The sequence below is a fragment of the Mauremys mutica genome, chromosome 1 (genome assembly GCF_020497125.1).
Source record: "Mauremys mutica isolate MM-2020 ecotype Southern chromosome 1, ASM2049712v1, whole genome shotgun sequence".
In the NCBI taxonomy this organism is placed as follows: Eukaryota; Metazoa; Chordata; order Testudines; family Geoemydidae; genus Mauremys; species Mauremys mutica.
In genome coordinates, this window is record NC_059072.1 from 90,575,191 (window position 1) to 90,590,755 (window position 15,565).

Sequence of the window (15,565 nt, forward strand, 5' to 3'; positions counted from 1 at the left end):
TCACAGTCCAGGAAGAGATTTTGCCCATCCAAATGTTACCAATGGCCTATAGCTCAGACTACACCAGGCGCGTCCGAGCTGGTCATTGCGGGGACCGCGCAGCCACGCAGCTGCTCTACGCTCCCGAGGTAGAACGCGGATTGTACTAGTCTTGGAGGGGGGGGGAGAAGGGGAGAGGTTCTTCTTATCGAAAGGGAAATGTAACGATTGGGTTCGCCCGACTCGAGGGGGGGTATAGAGGACGTCACACAGAAAAAGAACGAGAGCCCCGTGTCCAATCAGCACGCGCGCTAGCCCAGCCAGACGAAAGGTTCTAGAGTCCAATCAGGAAACGCGGAGCCGCTTTTGTCACAGACAGATATTTGTCTACTCGCCCAATCAGCGGGTGCTCAACCTGATAGCGCTGACGTCGAAAGGGGCGGGAGTGGAGAGAGCGCGCGCGCGCGCGCACTGCGCGGCTTTCCGTTACTGCTGGCGTGCGCGCGTGTAGCAAGCGTGAAGGGTCGCGCGCGGGGGAAGCGAAGTCGCGAGACCGAGAGCAGCGCGAAGCAGTTTCCCGCTTTGCCCTTCGGCCCGAACCGCGAACGTGAGGCGGAGGCGCCATCGTAGCCCTCACCGGCCGCGGAGAGAGGCTCCGCCCGGACCCGTAAGGGGGGCGAGCCAGCGTCGGCCCGAAGCGCTGTAGGCCGCTGTCGGCGGAGCTCACGCAGACTCCGCCGGCTCGGCCCGGCCGGGCCCCGCGCGCTCAGGATGTCGGCGCAGGCCCAGATGCGCGCCATGCTGGACCAGCTCATGGGCACGTCCCGGGACGGTAAGTGCCACCCGGCCGGGGGGCGGGGCTGCTGCCCCCTGCGGTCATAGCCACGGGCAACGGTTGGGAACAGCGAGCGCGCTGGGCTGGCAGCGATGATTGGCAGGACGAGCGCCAGCTCCCCCCTGCCGCTCGGGGCGGGGCTAGGGGGTTAAAGGGCGGTGGCGGCCCACGGGGCTGGTCGGAGGCGGTTACACCCGGTGTGAGGGGCGCGGGCGGGGCGGGCTCTGCTGCGGGCCCCTGGTGGCTACGGCGAGCTCATCTAGAACCGGGCTGCGAGTCTGTCATGAAACCCCCATTGCCCGCGGCCCCGCCCGCCCTAGCTCGAGCCCTGCAGCCGCGGGCGGCCCCACTGCCCGGTCAGGTGGTGGAAAAATCCATCCTTCGTCCTGCTGGTCGGCGCAGGCCTGTCTTCCGGGCCGGCCGAGTCCGCGCCCAGCCGGTGCTCAGGGCGCACGCCGCCCTCCGAGCCGCCCCGCGCGCACAGCAGAGGACACCCCCCGCCAAGTCACAGATAAACACTTGTAAATCTTCCCTCGTAGCTCATGGTCCCTAGACACCGCACTTTGCATTGTTCGGACAGGCGAAATCAGCCTTTCAAATCGTCAGGTGCAGAGCCATGGCGGGAGGTGTAATAATCCGTCCCAGGGAAGTCTGACCCAAACCATCATTTCAATCAGCAGGCGGGAATGATGATCACTTTTGAAAGTGAGAATCGAGTTAATAAAATTTACTCCAGCGGGGCTGAGGCATCGCCATTAGAGCTGTTAAGAAAGTAAGATAGGTAAAAAGGGAAGATTAATGTATGCAGGCTGATCCTACAGGAGATAGACTAGACCATAGAAGGACCTTTCCAGCTTTACCGTTTGACATTCTTGCTATTCAGTTTTCCTTTTATTAAAACAACTTACTAATAACAAGATGACAGAATATTGCACTGCCATTGAGATATAGTTTAGATATTTTAAATGTTATATGCAATACTGTTGAGAATGTATCAGACAGAGCATGAGCTTGACCTTCAGGCCACATTGGCAAATCTTACCTGTTTTCCCAGACTCTTTCTGACAAGGGTATATTGAAGAGATTGAGAAATGATTGCATAGGGGCTCAACTTTTAAGCATTTCTCATTAATGCTGTTTGTTTAATAAAAAAAAAAGTGGATTGGTAGCAGAGCATGCCATAATTTAAAAAAACAGTGCTGTGGTGGTAGCATAAAACTGGATTAATTAACACAGCTAAGACTAGAGTGAAACTGCTCTGGAGGTGTGGAAAATTAAGTCATATTTAATACAACTATGTCAAGACTTACAAATGAAGCTGCTTTAAATATAGGCAACTAAATAAGTGGTCTGACTTTCAGAGGTGCTGAAGTAAATGAAAGCTGCAGATTTAGGTGCCTAACTTTAGGTACTTAAATTTGAAAATGTTCCCCATTTTATTGCTCCTTTTGAACCTTTCCCAGCTTCTAGCAAACTGAGGCTAGGGACACCATCCCTTAGATTAAGTAGTCCTAATTTAGAGAGAAGGCAGAGGTTATATGTCTATAATACATATAACATACTGGGGGAAAGTGAAGGTATATCAAGCATATCTCTTGGCATTGTAAATTATGGAAATACATTTTTGCATAGTGTTAAGTAAAACAGTCTCTTCCTGAATTTAGTGGTATGTACGTTATGGTAACTTTGAAAATTGTTTCATATTTTCTTTTTTTAGCGCTGGAAATACATATCTCACAGTTTTGTTACATATTAATTTACTTGCATACCTTTTTTCCTTTGCATATGCTGTTTTTAATCTCAAAACAGTAATTGGGATGAGAGGATCAGCATCCAATTCTAACTTGAGTACTTCAAAACTTGCTAATAAAAGGGAGAGTGTGGGAGACCCTCAGGTTGATAACTCTTAGCCCTGAGCTTATTAAATTGACCTTTTTTTGTACATTCGATAGACACAGTTCTTTTAAAGTTTTTAACAAGAATTAGTGTCAGACTCGTACTACAGTTAGGTAGTAGCTTTGTCCTGACAGTAAGCACTCTTTACTATTTTTAAATTGAAATATATTTGAAAATAAATATCTTTAACTAAAATTGGCAGTGACCATGTATGCTCAGTGTCAGGATGTTAAGACCAGTTTTCATTTTGCTTTACTACTGCTTACTAACAGAACTCTCTAGTATTTACTTAGTAGGCAGTAACATTTTATTTAAATGTTAAATAGTTCAGTATTAAGACAAGGTAGAAACTTGTCTTCCAATCTCTTATTGATCTGTCATTCCAATCCCACACAACATGTTTGTTGAGATTACTTCATTTAGTACTTGCAGGAAGTACAAATTTAAGTTTTTAATTATTTTCAAAATTTCACATATGTGCTTGTTATCTTGTAAACACCCAGTATAAGGTATTGAGCAAATGGAGCCCGATTACTTTATAAGGTAAAGTGACATAGCAAGTTGTAGTTATATAGTTCAGGATATGGCATTTATCTTGTATGCAAATATCCTGACAGATGATGTAAAGTCAAAGTTGAGTAGTCTGTTGATGAGGCTTATATGAAGAAAATCAGGGATTTAAACAAAAATTAAGTGATGTAGAAGAAACTATTAAAATGAGTTGAATAAAGTAATCTTGACAAGTAACCTATACAGCTGTATAGTTTTAGATCATGAGCATTTATAAGAACTGGAATCTAACTGGAAGCAGAGTACAGACTAAGATATGGAATTGTCTGTTAATGGAAAACAAAACCTTCTCTAAACATAACATCTGTTAGGATTCTCACCGTGAGACTCTAAGCTCTTGAATACATTTAGTCCATATGTACATCATTGGTGGGGTGGAGAACAGGCCAGCAGTTCTAGTTTTGAGTGCATGCTATCCTATTTAGTTTAACCATTGCCTTTGGAGCATTCAGTTCAATTCCTGAACTGTGGTCCGCAAAGGACCTCTCCAGTCATTGCTCCAGCTCTTTTCCCCTTACTCCTGGAAACACACACAATATTTCGTAGTAAAGTCTTTGACTTCCACTCTGGTCCAAGTCTCTTAAATTTTGCCTTTTGCGCCAGCTGTTTCAACACTTCAATCAGTGCTTACCCATGGTCTTTGCCTATTTGTCTATCTGCACTTCATCACCTCTGAAGCAGCTTTGCCCGTGTCTCATATTTTAGGCACCTGTTGTTTAGTGTCATTGCCAGTAGTTTTCTTGGAATTGGGAGCCTGTCTTTAGCACCCTGGTGCTGGCATTTGTGATGCATCATTTGAGCCTCACATCTCCTGGTGGTATATTTGTTTTTTTTTTTCTGAAGGACATAGGGAGCAAGGAAGGCCACTCACAAGCTTCATTCCACATCCTTGCAACAGGACTATTAATGACAAATGAGCATATTGGTTGCATTGTCTGTGTATAGAGTCAACCACAATGTTAAGGAGTGCCAGAAATATTGGCAGATGTCACCTTGGGCTCTAAGGAGACATGAAGCATCCTCCAGGCAACTCCAGAAATTTATGTACATCTGACATGAGTCTGGGCCAGAGTGCTTCAAAGGGTAAATCTTCAAGGCAGAAGCCTCAGTTGGCTGAGACATGTGAGTCGTTTGACTTTGTCTGTCTGCCAGTCCTTTTGGCTCAAATGTAGCACTTCTGTGATCAACTCAGTGAAGCAGCCTAGTCATTGAAGTGTCCCACATCATTACCTTGTAATGCAAGTGCCCTACAAGCCTTGTCTCCGCCATACGCTGGAAGCCTCAGTTTTTCGAAGTCCGTGATACTAAGCTCCAGTCAACTCATGAAGTATTAGAAGAAAATCAGTAGCTCTCTGACACATTGCTGACAGCAGACTTCAGTCAACAGGTCTCGAACTCCATCTGTGCTCATGTTCTTGAGGTGGAGTTGGTGATTCAGTGATCCATTATGTGTTTGCATTTGATACCCAATACAGAATGGACAGCAAGCTCTTCAGCCTCAATCTCCTCTGATCCAAGACACAGGTTATCACTAAATCAGTCATTGAACTCCAATATGCAGATGACTGGGCCCTGTGCGCCCACTCGGAAAACTATCTTAAAAAAGTCTGAGGCCTACAACCAATTCAGCCTCACGCACAACACCAAGAAAATGAAAGTATTCCTCCAACAGGCTCTGCATCACCAGGATCCTGCTCCCATAATTCAGATGCCTGGAAAATGTCTAGCACTCCCTTTACCTTATCTGTCACAGAAAGCTGACATTGACAAGGAAATTCAACACCGCCTTCCATGCACCAGTGCAGCTTTCAGATGCTTGAGAAAATGTGTCTTCAAAGATTGTGACATCAAGAACCAAACCAAGCTTCTCGTGTACCAGGCCATTTTTATCCCAGCTCTCTTGTATGGTGCTGAAACCAGAGCCATGTACAGTGGACGCCTCAAGGTTCTTGAATGATACCATCAATGGTGCATCCGCAAGATCTTCCGAATCAAGTGGGATGACTGACACATCTGTGTCTGTGTTCTGTCCCAAGCCAAAACCTCCAGCATTGAAGCTTTGATCATCCACCACCAACTCCATTGGTCTGGTTATGTTCTTCAAATGCCAGAAAATCAACTCCCAAAGCAAGTCATGTTCTCACAACTGAGCCATGGCCAACAGACGAGGGTTGGACAAAGAAAGCACTTCAAAGACACCCTCAAAGCCAACATGAAGAAGTACAATATTGACAAACTCTTGGGGAAACCCAAGCCCTCAATTGACCAAAATGGGAAAGGATCTTGTGGCAAGGACCCTAGTATTTTGAGATCCAACTGATACAACAGGAATTGGATAAACAGGAAAGGAGGAAAGAATTCGCTGGATCCCAACTCAACAATCCAAATCTACCCCTTCCATTGGGAAATGTCTGCCCCAGTTGTGACAAGATCTGTGGATCCTGGATTGGTCTCATTAGCCACTTGCAGATCCACCAGTGATAACTGGCGATCATTTTATGGAAGACAGTCATTCTCAAACTCCAAGGGATCGCAGATGACATATGTTTGCCAAACCAGCCAGATCGCTGCAGATCCTCTGTGAGGCTACCATGAGGTCTCTAGTACCAGCTTCAAACCATTTCTTTATCCTTGCGCTGTGAACAATCAGAGTTCTCTGTGTAGGTGGGTATGTTTTATATTGTGACTAGTGCTCTCAGTGCACAAATGTTCCAGCTTTGACACTACAGTTTCAGGTGTCTCTTGCACTTGGGGCTACAAGAAAGTTGGTGCTTTCCAAGGCAGTTTCATGGTCACCTTGAACACATGCATTCTGAGAGTTGTTCAATGGAGCTACAAGTTCAGGTTTTCAGAAAACTATCAAGATCGCTTCTCCTCTGTCCCTACCCCACTAAGAATATGTTCATGCACCTTATCAGGAAGAGATGCTGCAAGAAATGTAGTACTTCCTGACAGAGCCAGTGAGCCCATGTTCTTAGTTGCTACACTGAACAGGGGGGTCAAATAAGTACCTAGATCCACAGTTGTGGCCGTTGCTTTGTAGTATCCGTGGTGAATCTCCACATGTGACAACCTCAGTGGACTCTGAAATCCCAGAGAAACCAAGTGTCATAGGGTGTCTCACATTGTATTCCGGTAACTGCCAATTCCACACAAACTATCCTGGGGAAGCCCTTCTCCATATATTTGATTATTAAAATGTTCTTGTAAATTTTCCTTGAGAGGGACTAATGTCCTTGCAAACTCCAACAACTTTGGAAATGTTTTGTTTAGAATTGATTCAATAATTTTTATGAAGACCATGTCAAAGTTGTTGGATATGTTTTGTGTTGCTGTGACGTGGCTGGTGTGAACTAGATAGTCATGTCAAACCTCACTGAATCCAAAGCAAGTTTGTCTCCCCTGCCTCTCTCAAATATTTGGCTCACAGACATCTTCACCGTTCTTTCTCCAGATGTTCGCAAAAGATTACTCCTTTGATTCAGCTATCGAGAGGGAATTATGTTTTGTTTTCTTTGCGCTACAGAATTTGTTTACAGAGTAGGGAATAAACAACTCTTCTGTCCTGAAAAGTTTTTTGTTTCATTTTAGGCTATCCTGTATCTGAGTTGGCTGATTTTGAGATTTTTATACTTTTTAAATGCTGTCTGTGTTTTGTTTGAGGGTAGAAGATATTTAGCCTCTCCCTTGAGTATTTAATATTTGTTTTGGTCACATTATTTCTTTTGGACTTAGTGTTGTGTGTTGCAGCCTTGCTCTCTTTTGGGACATCCCATGTACTTTTTACTCTCCAGGAATGAGAATCTTGTTGGATGGTATCTTTAGAGAAGAGATAATTCTGGACATGCAATTCCAACAGGATTCTTCTCACCTGCCCACTGCTCCCTCAGAGTTTGAAGGGTTTTTTTTAATTGAAGTGATCTTTTGCTTTTTGCAGCTTAATTTTATTTCACTTCTTAATGCAGATTTTTAACATTCGGTGGCTTGTTTCTTTTGGGAGGTTTACGTCCTTCATAACTGGGAAATGACGGGAAGGTTCCCTGGGCAGTGATCATGCTCAGTGACTGGCATACATCTGCCATAGGGGGAGTGAGCTGCTGACTTGTGCTCAGCCCTGCTGCTGCTGCCCTTTAAATAAACAAACATAAAAAATGTTCAAGAACTTATCTCTGCCAGTCTCAGGCCGCAGAGTTGAGACCTAGGATTGAAGATCCTGTTGGAACAACATCTCTATAAAAAATAAATTGGTAGCCTCTTGGGATGGGCATGGGAATAATGTTCCTTCTTGATACATTGCATGTTCAGAAGTAAATTTTAAGTGAACTGTTTGACTGTGGCATATAGCTGTCAATTTTATATTGCCGCAGTGTAAAGTATGAAGGATTCTGCGCTTAGAATATATTATTCCTATTAATATATTATGGTAAAGACAGTGTGGTAGGTATTAAACAGATGTAAACTTTTGGTGTGTAAGTTGTGAGGAAAAAGCCTAATCTGTCTTAGTAAATATAGCTTAATACAGAAAAAACTAAGAGCTTGATCCTGCCCTCCAAATGCAAAGACACATTGCCATTGTGTTTGGTTGCATTGCACTTGTGCCTTGGTATTAGAGTTTAAACTTTAGCACTAACTGGTAATTCCTGCTAGAATATATGATTCTAAAATGGAAGGAATAAATTTGCTGTTCATAGTATGTTTCAATACTGTGAACAAGGGATGGATTGAAATAAAACTAGTCTGTAGTTAGTTATTGCAAAAGATGGGTGAAATATACAAACTCATTGCCAAAATCATCAGTCAAAATGTACTGTAAATTCCTTCAAGCATGAACCAAAGGAACATGGTGGATGTTCACAGCAAAGTTTGATTTTTGGAGGGTGTTTAAAATGACTTATTCTTATGAGGCTTAATCTTGAGAGCTTACAGGTACTAAGTGTGTTCTTAGCCCTTAAATTTTCTTTAAAGCTCAGCAGTATAATTTGGTCTTAGCTGTTGACTTTTGTTGCTTTTTAGTCAACATTCTTTTTATTTAATGTAGTAAAACAGTTTCCTAAAATGACTGTTGCATTATTACTGCCATTGTTTGGGGTCTGGTCTCCTCCTGATGTGTGTATTAATACTAACAGGGGTGTTGTGTGCATGCATCTCAAGAAATGAGATAGTTAAGCATAGAAGCATCCTTGACAATTGGCTTTTTTCCTGAATAGCTTCATTCCCGTTTAAAGTTCTTCTCCCGCTCACCCCTAGTGTAATACATCACAGAAATATGGTTTGGGTCAGATATCTTGAATAAAACTGAAGCTGCTGTTTCTTTAGGTGAATTAAATCAATCCTTTTGAGTTTCCATATAAATCCACTGTTAATCAACATAAATAATATCCAATTGGGAGCACTGAAATGGGTCATAATAGAATAGATGCTGATTGCTGTAACACATTAATAAATTACACTTATTAAAGATGTAAAACGGTAAGCCCTGAAGATTCGACCATGTAATACTTTGTAGGGGCAAGGTTAAGAATAGGGTTGGTCATTTGACTAGTCCAAAAATAATTGACAATATCTGACCTTTCAATTGACCAATATCAAAAGTAGTCAAATATTTTTAAAAACTAATTTATTAGAATAGTAACAAAAAAAGATTAAGGTGTTATGGTCTCTAGTAGGCTTAGCCTCAATACATATGCCTTAATTACAAAAAATAAGTTATTTAACTTAGTTATTTTATCTCAGAAAAAGTTGAAACACAATGGAATAAAAAAAAGGCAGCATGGTGCAATCAAAAAGTTAGGCTACTGCTTACAAAGGGATAGGTTTAATTAATTGTATTTAATCAGGATAATTTAAAACACTTTAAAATTATTACTAATTGCATTTAGATTTTTTTCCCCTTGTGAAAACCCAAGGTTATATTCGTAAGTATTTCATAGGTTTGTTTAGTGACTGTTTTCATATGGTAAAATATTAAAGAGAATGCTGTGGCTGCTTAATTAAATCCAATCAGACCAAAGAGGAATATTCATTTTGATTAGTAGAACTCTTGTGAACCTTGGCTTATTCACACCCAAATCACTCGGTTATTGGAAAACTCTGGGAAGGAACATCTGCTATTGCATTACAAAATAATTCTCAAAAGGTTTCTCCCTTTGCAGCAGAGTGAGCCCCAGGCATTTGGTGGTTTTTTGTCTTTCTCCCTTCTCACACACCTTACCCAGCAAAGGCACATACAAAATGGGCCCTCACCTTATCCTAGCAGAAAGTCATCAGTGGGTTAGGAGCAAACTACATCTGTGACTGCATCTTCATCTATGACCTGCCAAGACATCTGTGCAGCTTTGAGATAGCACCAATTCACAGAATGCTTGAGACAGAGTATTTTTATTCAAGGGGATCTGCCTGTGGAATGATCTCTCAGATGAACTAACTTAGAACTTAACCATCTTTAGGGAATGTTACAAGAGCCTTCTCTTTGCGAAAGCTTTTCTATGATAACAGCAGAGTTGATTTAAAAAAAAAAAATCCAAATATATATTAAACCAGTCTTGTAGAACCAGGGAAAAGAGAAGAACAGAATGCTATATGCAGATCTAACTTACCCAGCAAACATTTAGATATTTATTCGAGTGAAGACCTAATACAGAATCCATAAATAGTGACTATAATGTAAATGTGGAACAGGTTCCTAAAGCTGTTGTCACTCATGCGTTCATTTTTGTAGCTACCTCTGTTTTCTCTGTATTGTCCTATCCCTTCTTCCTAAATCTCACATGCTATGTAAATGGAAAGGCAAGAGAGACTGAGTACATTGCTGCTGTACAATCAGCAGTTGATTGTGGCAAAGGTACAAAGAATGCTCCCTCTGGAGCTTAGTAACATCTGAAAACACTCCTATCTCCGAAGGCCTGAGGAACATAAGTCCTTTAGCTGCTCCCCAGTCTCAATATCCCTTTCAGTAGTTCTAGTGGCCATCAGCTGTTTTGGTTTTTTTTTTTTTTTTTTTTTAACACACCAGTTGGTTTGTTCATTTGTTTTTATGTACAAAAATCTTTACAGTCAACATGTATTTCTAGATGCTGTGTTGAAATTGCTGGCAGAGTCTATTCTATACAAACTGAACAATCTGGCCCCTTGTTTTATTTATAAAGGTTCAATGTATCTTTGCCTGCCTACTTCAATCTGCAAGGGAGTGTCAGAAAGGCCCCGCATTCGCCGAGCCGTGAGTTATCACTAACTTTTCAGATGTGTTAATGAATGTGGAACAAACGCAGTTATGTGTTTTTAAAAAAAAAAAATGGACCCCTCCAAAAAACCTTTTACTGCAGTAGCAGGCGTGATTGAATAAGGGATTATTCTAAATTTTTAGTTTTACAAATAACCTATTAAAACTGAAGACTTAGCGTCTAGAAAACCTATTGTTGAACTGCTCTGAAGCTGTTCTAGCCTGTGAATTACTGGTCTTAACATTGTGTTGTATCCTACAGGCAAATTACGTGTGTCTTGTTCTGGAAATTTTCAGTTGTTTAACAACTTGAATGAAGTTCAGCCCATCTGAAAATGTTACGTTTTAGTTTCCTATGCATAGCAGTGATATTTAAAAATGAGATTACATAATAGAATGAAGGACATGACCATTTTATTGTATAGTTAACAAATGGATTGGGCTTGTTGAACCATTTCATAGATTTAAAATTCTCAGATGTTTCCGGTTTATTAGAATGGAGAAGTGACTACATTCATAACTGCAAAATTTATCCACCCTCTTTAAAGTACTTTGGTAATGAGATGGGAAAAAGTTGCAAACTGAACTCATTGTACTTTTTCTCCAACAGCTGTCCTTGCTTCAGTAATTCACCAGTAGGTTTTCATTTAATAGTGATGTTAGGCGGTTATTGTATTTTAACGAGTAGATAGGCACCCTGTGAGATTTTGAGATGTTTTATAATTCCTGTATCTCTACAGGAAAAAAATCTTTGAGTGACCTCACTTCCAGAAATGGAATAGTGGCTGTTCCATTATGACTTTTTAAGGAAAACAAATCCTGCAATAAAAAAGCCCTCAATAATTGGTTATTTGGAACTGAACTATCCAACCTTGTTCACAGATGGGATTTTTTAAACTTGCAATTGGACCTCATTGTGTGGTAAGCTGGTTGATGCTTCTGCTGTGATGCAGGAGCTACACCATTATGAAAATAGAATTAAAATGTTTCCAGCTCAGCAACATGCAGCAGATGGGGTCTATGACATGGGGGTTGCAAGCTTCTGTAAAAGTAATAATTACATATAGGCAATGTCTATTTGTATGATTGGTTCTTTCAGGTTTCTAATCACTTAATCCATTCTTTTGCCCTCTATTTATCCTGCCCCACCAGAAGTAAGGGGATGCTTTGCATCCAAGAAGAAAGTAATGGAAGAAATGGCAGATGGTGTTCAGTGGAGGCTCTAAGTGTGTATTATTACATGTTTGTAAGATTGTTATATGCTAATTGCCAAGTACAAATCCATTTATGGTAGTTTACACAAAATCTGGAACAGACACCTATATAGCATCTTACATTGATGCTCTCTTAGCAAAGTGTTTTTACCTAATACACTGCTTTTTCAATAAAAAAAATACTAAAGATATGTGAAAAAGTGGAAGCTTATAATTACATTTAAACAGCAGCATATAGTATGTAAAAAAAAATTAATACATAGTTTATGTTTGGGTAGGGATTAAAGGGTACTTAATCCTTTAAATTTAAGCTTCCATTAGGGTTTCTTTGTTCATTTTGGGGTAAAGGAATTTTTAACACTTTTAGCAAAAGCAGGCTGGCTTCTCCATTTGTCTAACCTGGAGTGTCTTCATTTCTATATTTCAGGGGATACTACCCGTCAGCGAATCAAATTCAGTGATGACCGAGTGTGCAAGAGTCACCTCCTAAACTGCTGCCCTCATGATGTCCTCTCTGGAACTGTATGTAAACTTAATCTTGTATTTTGTTTACAGAAACAATAACAGAAATTCATTCTTCTGTTTCAGTCTTAATTATGCCTGCAACATACCTCTTTTTGACATTTAAGTTAACTTGACAGTTTTTTGAAAATGTCTGCCTTGGTTTTCCCTCTAGTGTTGTGGGATAGTTTGGCCAACTTTGTACATAGTCAAAGCGTGTGCGCGCGTGCACAAATAATCCTTACACACACTTGTCATCCATGGGTTCTGTGCTATGACATTTCTGATATATGATACAGATATACACCTATGTTCATTTGAGGCACTTCTGTTTCATTGGAAAGGTTATAGAGAGAGAATGAATGGTTGAATATTAAATATTTTGTAATAGAAGCTATGATGTCAATTGTGCATGAAGTCTCATGTAGACAAAGTAGTGCTTTCCATTGTAGGATCCACTAAATGACCTCTCCTTCCAGGTATTCTGCCATTTCTACTGATGTTGGAGGAGGTTAACAAAAAAATCCTTCTTGAAAATGAATAAATAAATAAATCCTAGATACCATCACCACCTGTTCGGGCACATCAACAGCTCTGCTTGTTATCCTGGTTTTTGCCTCCATATGCTGAGCCAGAAGTTCCTCTGCTTACTCTTTTTTTTTTTCCTGGCTAGATTTTTTTGCTGTCTTCTCTCCCTTTTATAACTGTTAAGTATTGAAGGGTAGCAGGAGGGCTCCGTTAGCCTTGCGGATTTCTGCAGCATTTCCCCAGTGTTAGAAGTAGTAGAAGTATTATGATTCAGACCTGGTCTACACTAAGCGTTTAAACCGGTTTTAGGAGCGTAAAACCGATTTAACGCCACACCCGTCCACACTGAGAGGCCCTTTATATCGATATAAAGGGCTCTTTAAATCGATTTCTGTACTCCTCCCTAACGAGAGGAGTAGCACTAGTATCGGAATTACCATATCGGATTAGGGTTAGTGTGGCCGCAGATCGACGGTATTGGCCTCCGGGTGGTATCCCACAGTGCACCACTGACCGCTCTGGACAGCAATCTGAACTCGGATGCAGTGGCCAGGTAGACAGGAAAAGCCCTGTGAACTTTTGAATATTTCCTGTTTGCCCAGCGTGGAGCTCCGATCAGCACGTGTGGTGATGCAGTTAAAAATCAAAATAAAGAAAGAGCTCCAGCATGGACCATGCGGATGTGATTGCTGTAAGGGCAGGCAAATCTGTTCTATCAGCGCTCCGTTACAGAAGACGAAATTCAAAATCATTTTAAAAAAATCTTCAGACAGACGCCATAGCAGGGACTCAGCGCACTGCTGCGTGACAAGCGTAACGGAAAGCCAAAGAATCAAATGGACGCTCAGGGACTGGAGGACTCAAGCTATCCCACAGTTCCTGCAGTCTCTGAAAAGCATTTGCATTCTTGGCTGAGCTCCAAATGCTTCTAGGGTCAAACACAGTGTCCGTGGTGGGTCAGGGCATAGCTCAGCAATTTACGCACCCCCCCACCCACCCCCAGAAGTGAAAGGGAAAACAATCCTCTCTTGACTCTTTTACATGTCACCCTATCTTTACTGAATGCTGCAGATAGATGCGATGCTGCAGCACTCAACACCAACATCCTTGCTCCCCCCCCCCCGCCATGGGTGGCTGATGGTACAATATGGCTGATATCCATCGTCATCATCAGCCTATTGGCACATGGGGCAGTGCAAAAGGACTGGTAACCATGCCGACTAGCATCAGTGAGGTCGATCAAGGGCGCCTGCTCCTAATTTTTCCTGGTAGATGGTGCAGTATGGCTGGTAACCGTCTTCATCATAGCAACAGGGGGCTGAGCTCCATCAGCCCCCACCCTTCATGTGTAAAGAAAAGATTCAATTGCCCCTGGACTAGCAGCGGGATGCTGGGCTCCTCTCCTCCACACTGCTTAATGTCCTGTCTGGACTATCATAGCAGCTGGAGGCTGCCTTCCACTCATTTCTCACTAACAAGTCACTGTGTCTTATTCCTGCATTCTTTATTACTTCATCACACAAGTGGGGGGACAATGCTACGGTAGCCCAGGAAGGCTGGGGGAAGAACAGAATCAACAGGTGGGGTTGTTGCAGGAGCACCCCCTGTATGCTATTCACAGCTCATAATTTCTGCAGGATCTGACACAGAGCAGCTGTGCTCTCTGGTTCTATGATACAGTGGTTCTCTAGTACACTTGCCCATATTCTAGGCAGGACTGATTCTATTTTTAGATACCAAAAAGGAGGGATTGACTCAGGGAGTCATTCCCAATTTTGGCTTTTGCGCTCCTGGCTGATCTCAGCCAGGGGCACTTATGACAGCAGCAAATGGTGCAGTGCAAAAGGACTGGTAACCATGATCATCTTATTACCAATTTATGGTATGGTAGATGGTACAGTATGGCTGGTAACCATCTCTGCTGTCATGCAAAAGCATGCTGCTGTGTAGCGCTGCTGAATCGCCTCTGTCAGCGGCATCTAGTACACATACGGTGACAGTCACAAAAGGCAAAACAGGCTCCATGATTGCCACGCTATGGCATCTGCCAGGGCAATCCAGGGAAAAAAGGCGCAAAATGCTTGTCTGCCGTTGCTTTCCCAGAGGAAGGAGTGACTGACGACATTTACCCAGAACCACCCGCGACAATGATTTTTGCCCCATCAGGCACTGGGATATCAACCCGGAAATTCCAAGGGGCGGGGGAGGCTGCGGGACCTATGGGATAGCTACGGAATAGCTACCCACAGTGCAACGCTCCAGAAATTGACGCTAGCCTCGGACTGTGGATGCACACCACTGATTTAATGTGTTTAGTGTGGCCGCGCGCACTCGATTTTATACAATCTGTTTTGCTAAACCGGTTTATGTAAATTCAGAATAATCCCATAGTGTAGACGTACCGTCAGAGTGATAATCAAAGGGTGTGCCACATGTAGGCAGTCCCCTCCTCCTATTCAGTAGCAGTGCTGGAAAAGGCTTTTGGGGGGGGGCCATTTGAGGCAGAACCTGATTTTTTTTTTTTCCTTTTTTCCCCCCCCCCATATTTCTTCACCAATTTTATATGCCTTCTCTTTTCATCATTAAACATGTCCTTCAAAGAAATTTTCCTAAATGGAGCTTGGAAACAATATAAGGATTTATTGGAAGACAAGAACTGAAATTAGTAGACTTGATGGATGATTTACCTGTACCTCGGTGTATTTTCAGGTAGCCATGGTGGCTGGTTCAGTTTACCTTAATTCCTAAGAGATGGCCATAGAACCTTTCAGGGCCCTTCTCCACAGTATTCTCAGGTGCATGAAGGGCTCACAGAACACACGT

General features: G+C 42.3%; 1 protein-coding gene across 4 annotated transcripts in view; it reads left to right on the forward strand.

The window, feature by feature from the left end:
- The first annotated feature begins 417 nt into the window (after positions 1-417).
- Positions 418-15,565, forward strand: part of LOC123346082 (putative RNA-binding protein Luc7-like 2) — a 54,666-nt gene continuing 39,518 nt past the window's right edge. Inside the window, exons 1-3 of one of the 4 annotated variants that reach the window (XM_044983312.1) lie at positions 657-811; positions 10,426-10,496; positions 12,141-12,235. Coding sequence is in view for 3 of the 4 variants with exons in the window: in XM_044983286.1 (XP_044839221.1) it covers positions 11,662-11,725; positions 12,141-12,235 (159 nt within the window). In the remaining variant the exon portion in view is untranslated. Of the gene's footprint in view, positions 812-10,425; positions 10,497-11,651; positions 11,726-12,140; positions 12,236-15,565 lie in introns of those variants that run through there. The other 3 variants (XM_044983286.1, XM_044983305.1, XM_044983295.1) reach the window with 3 other exon arrangements.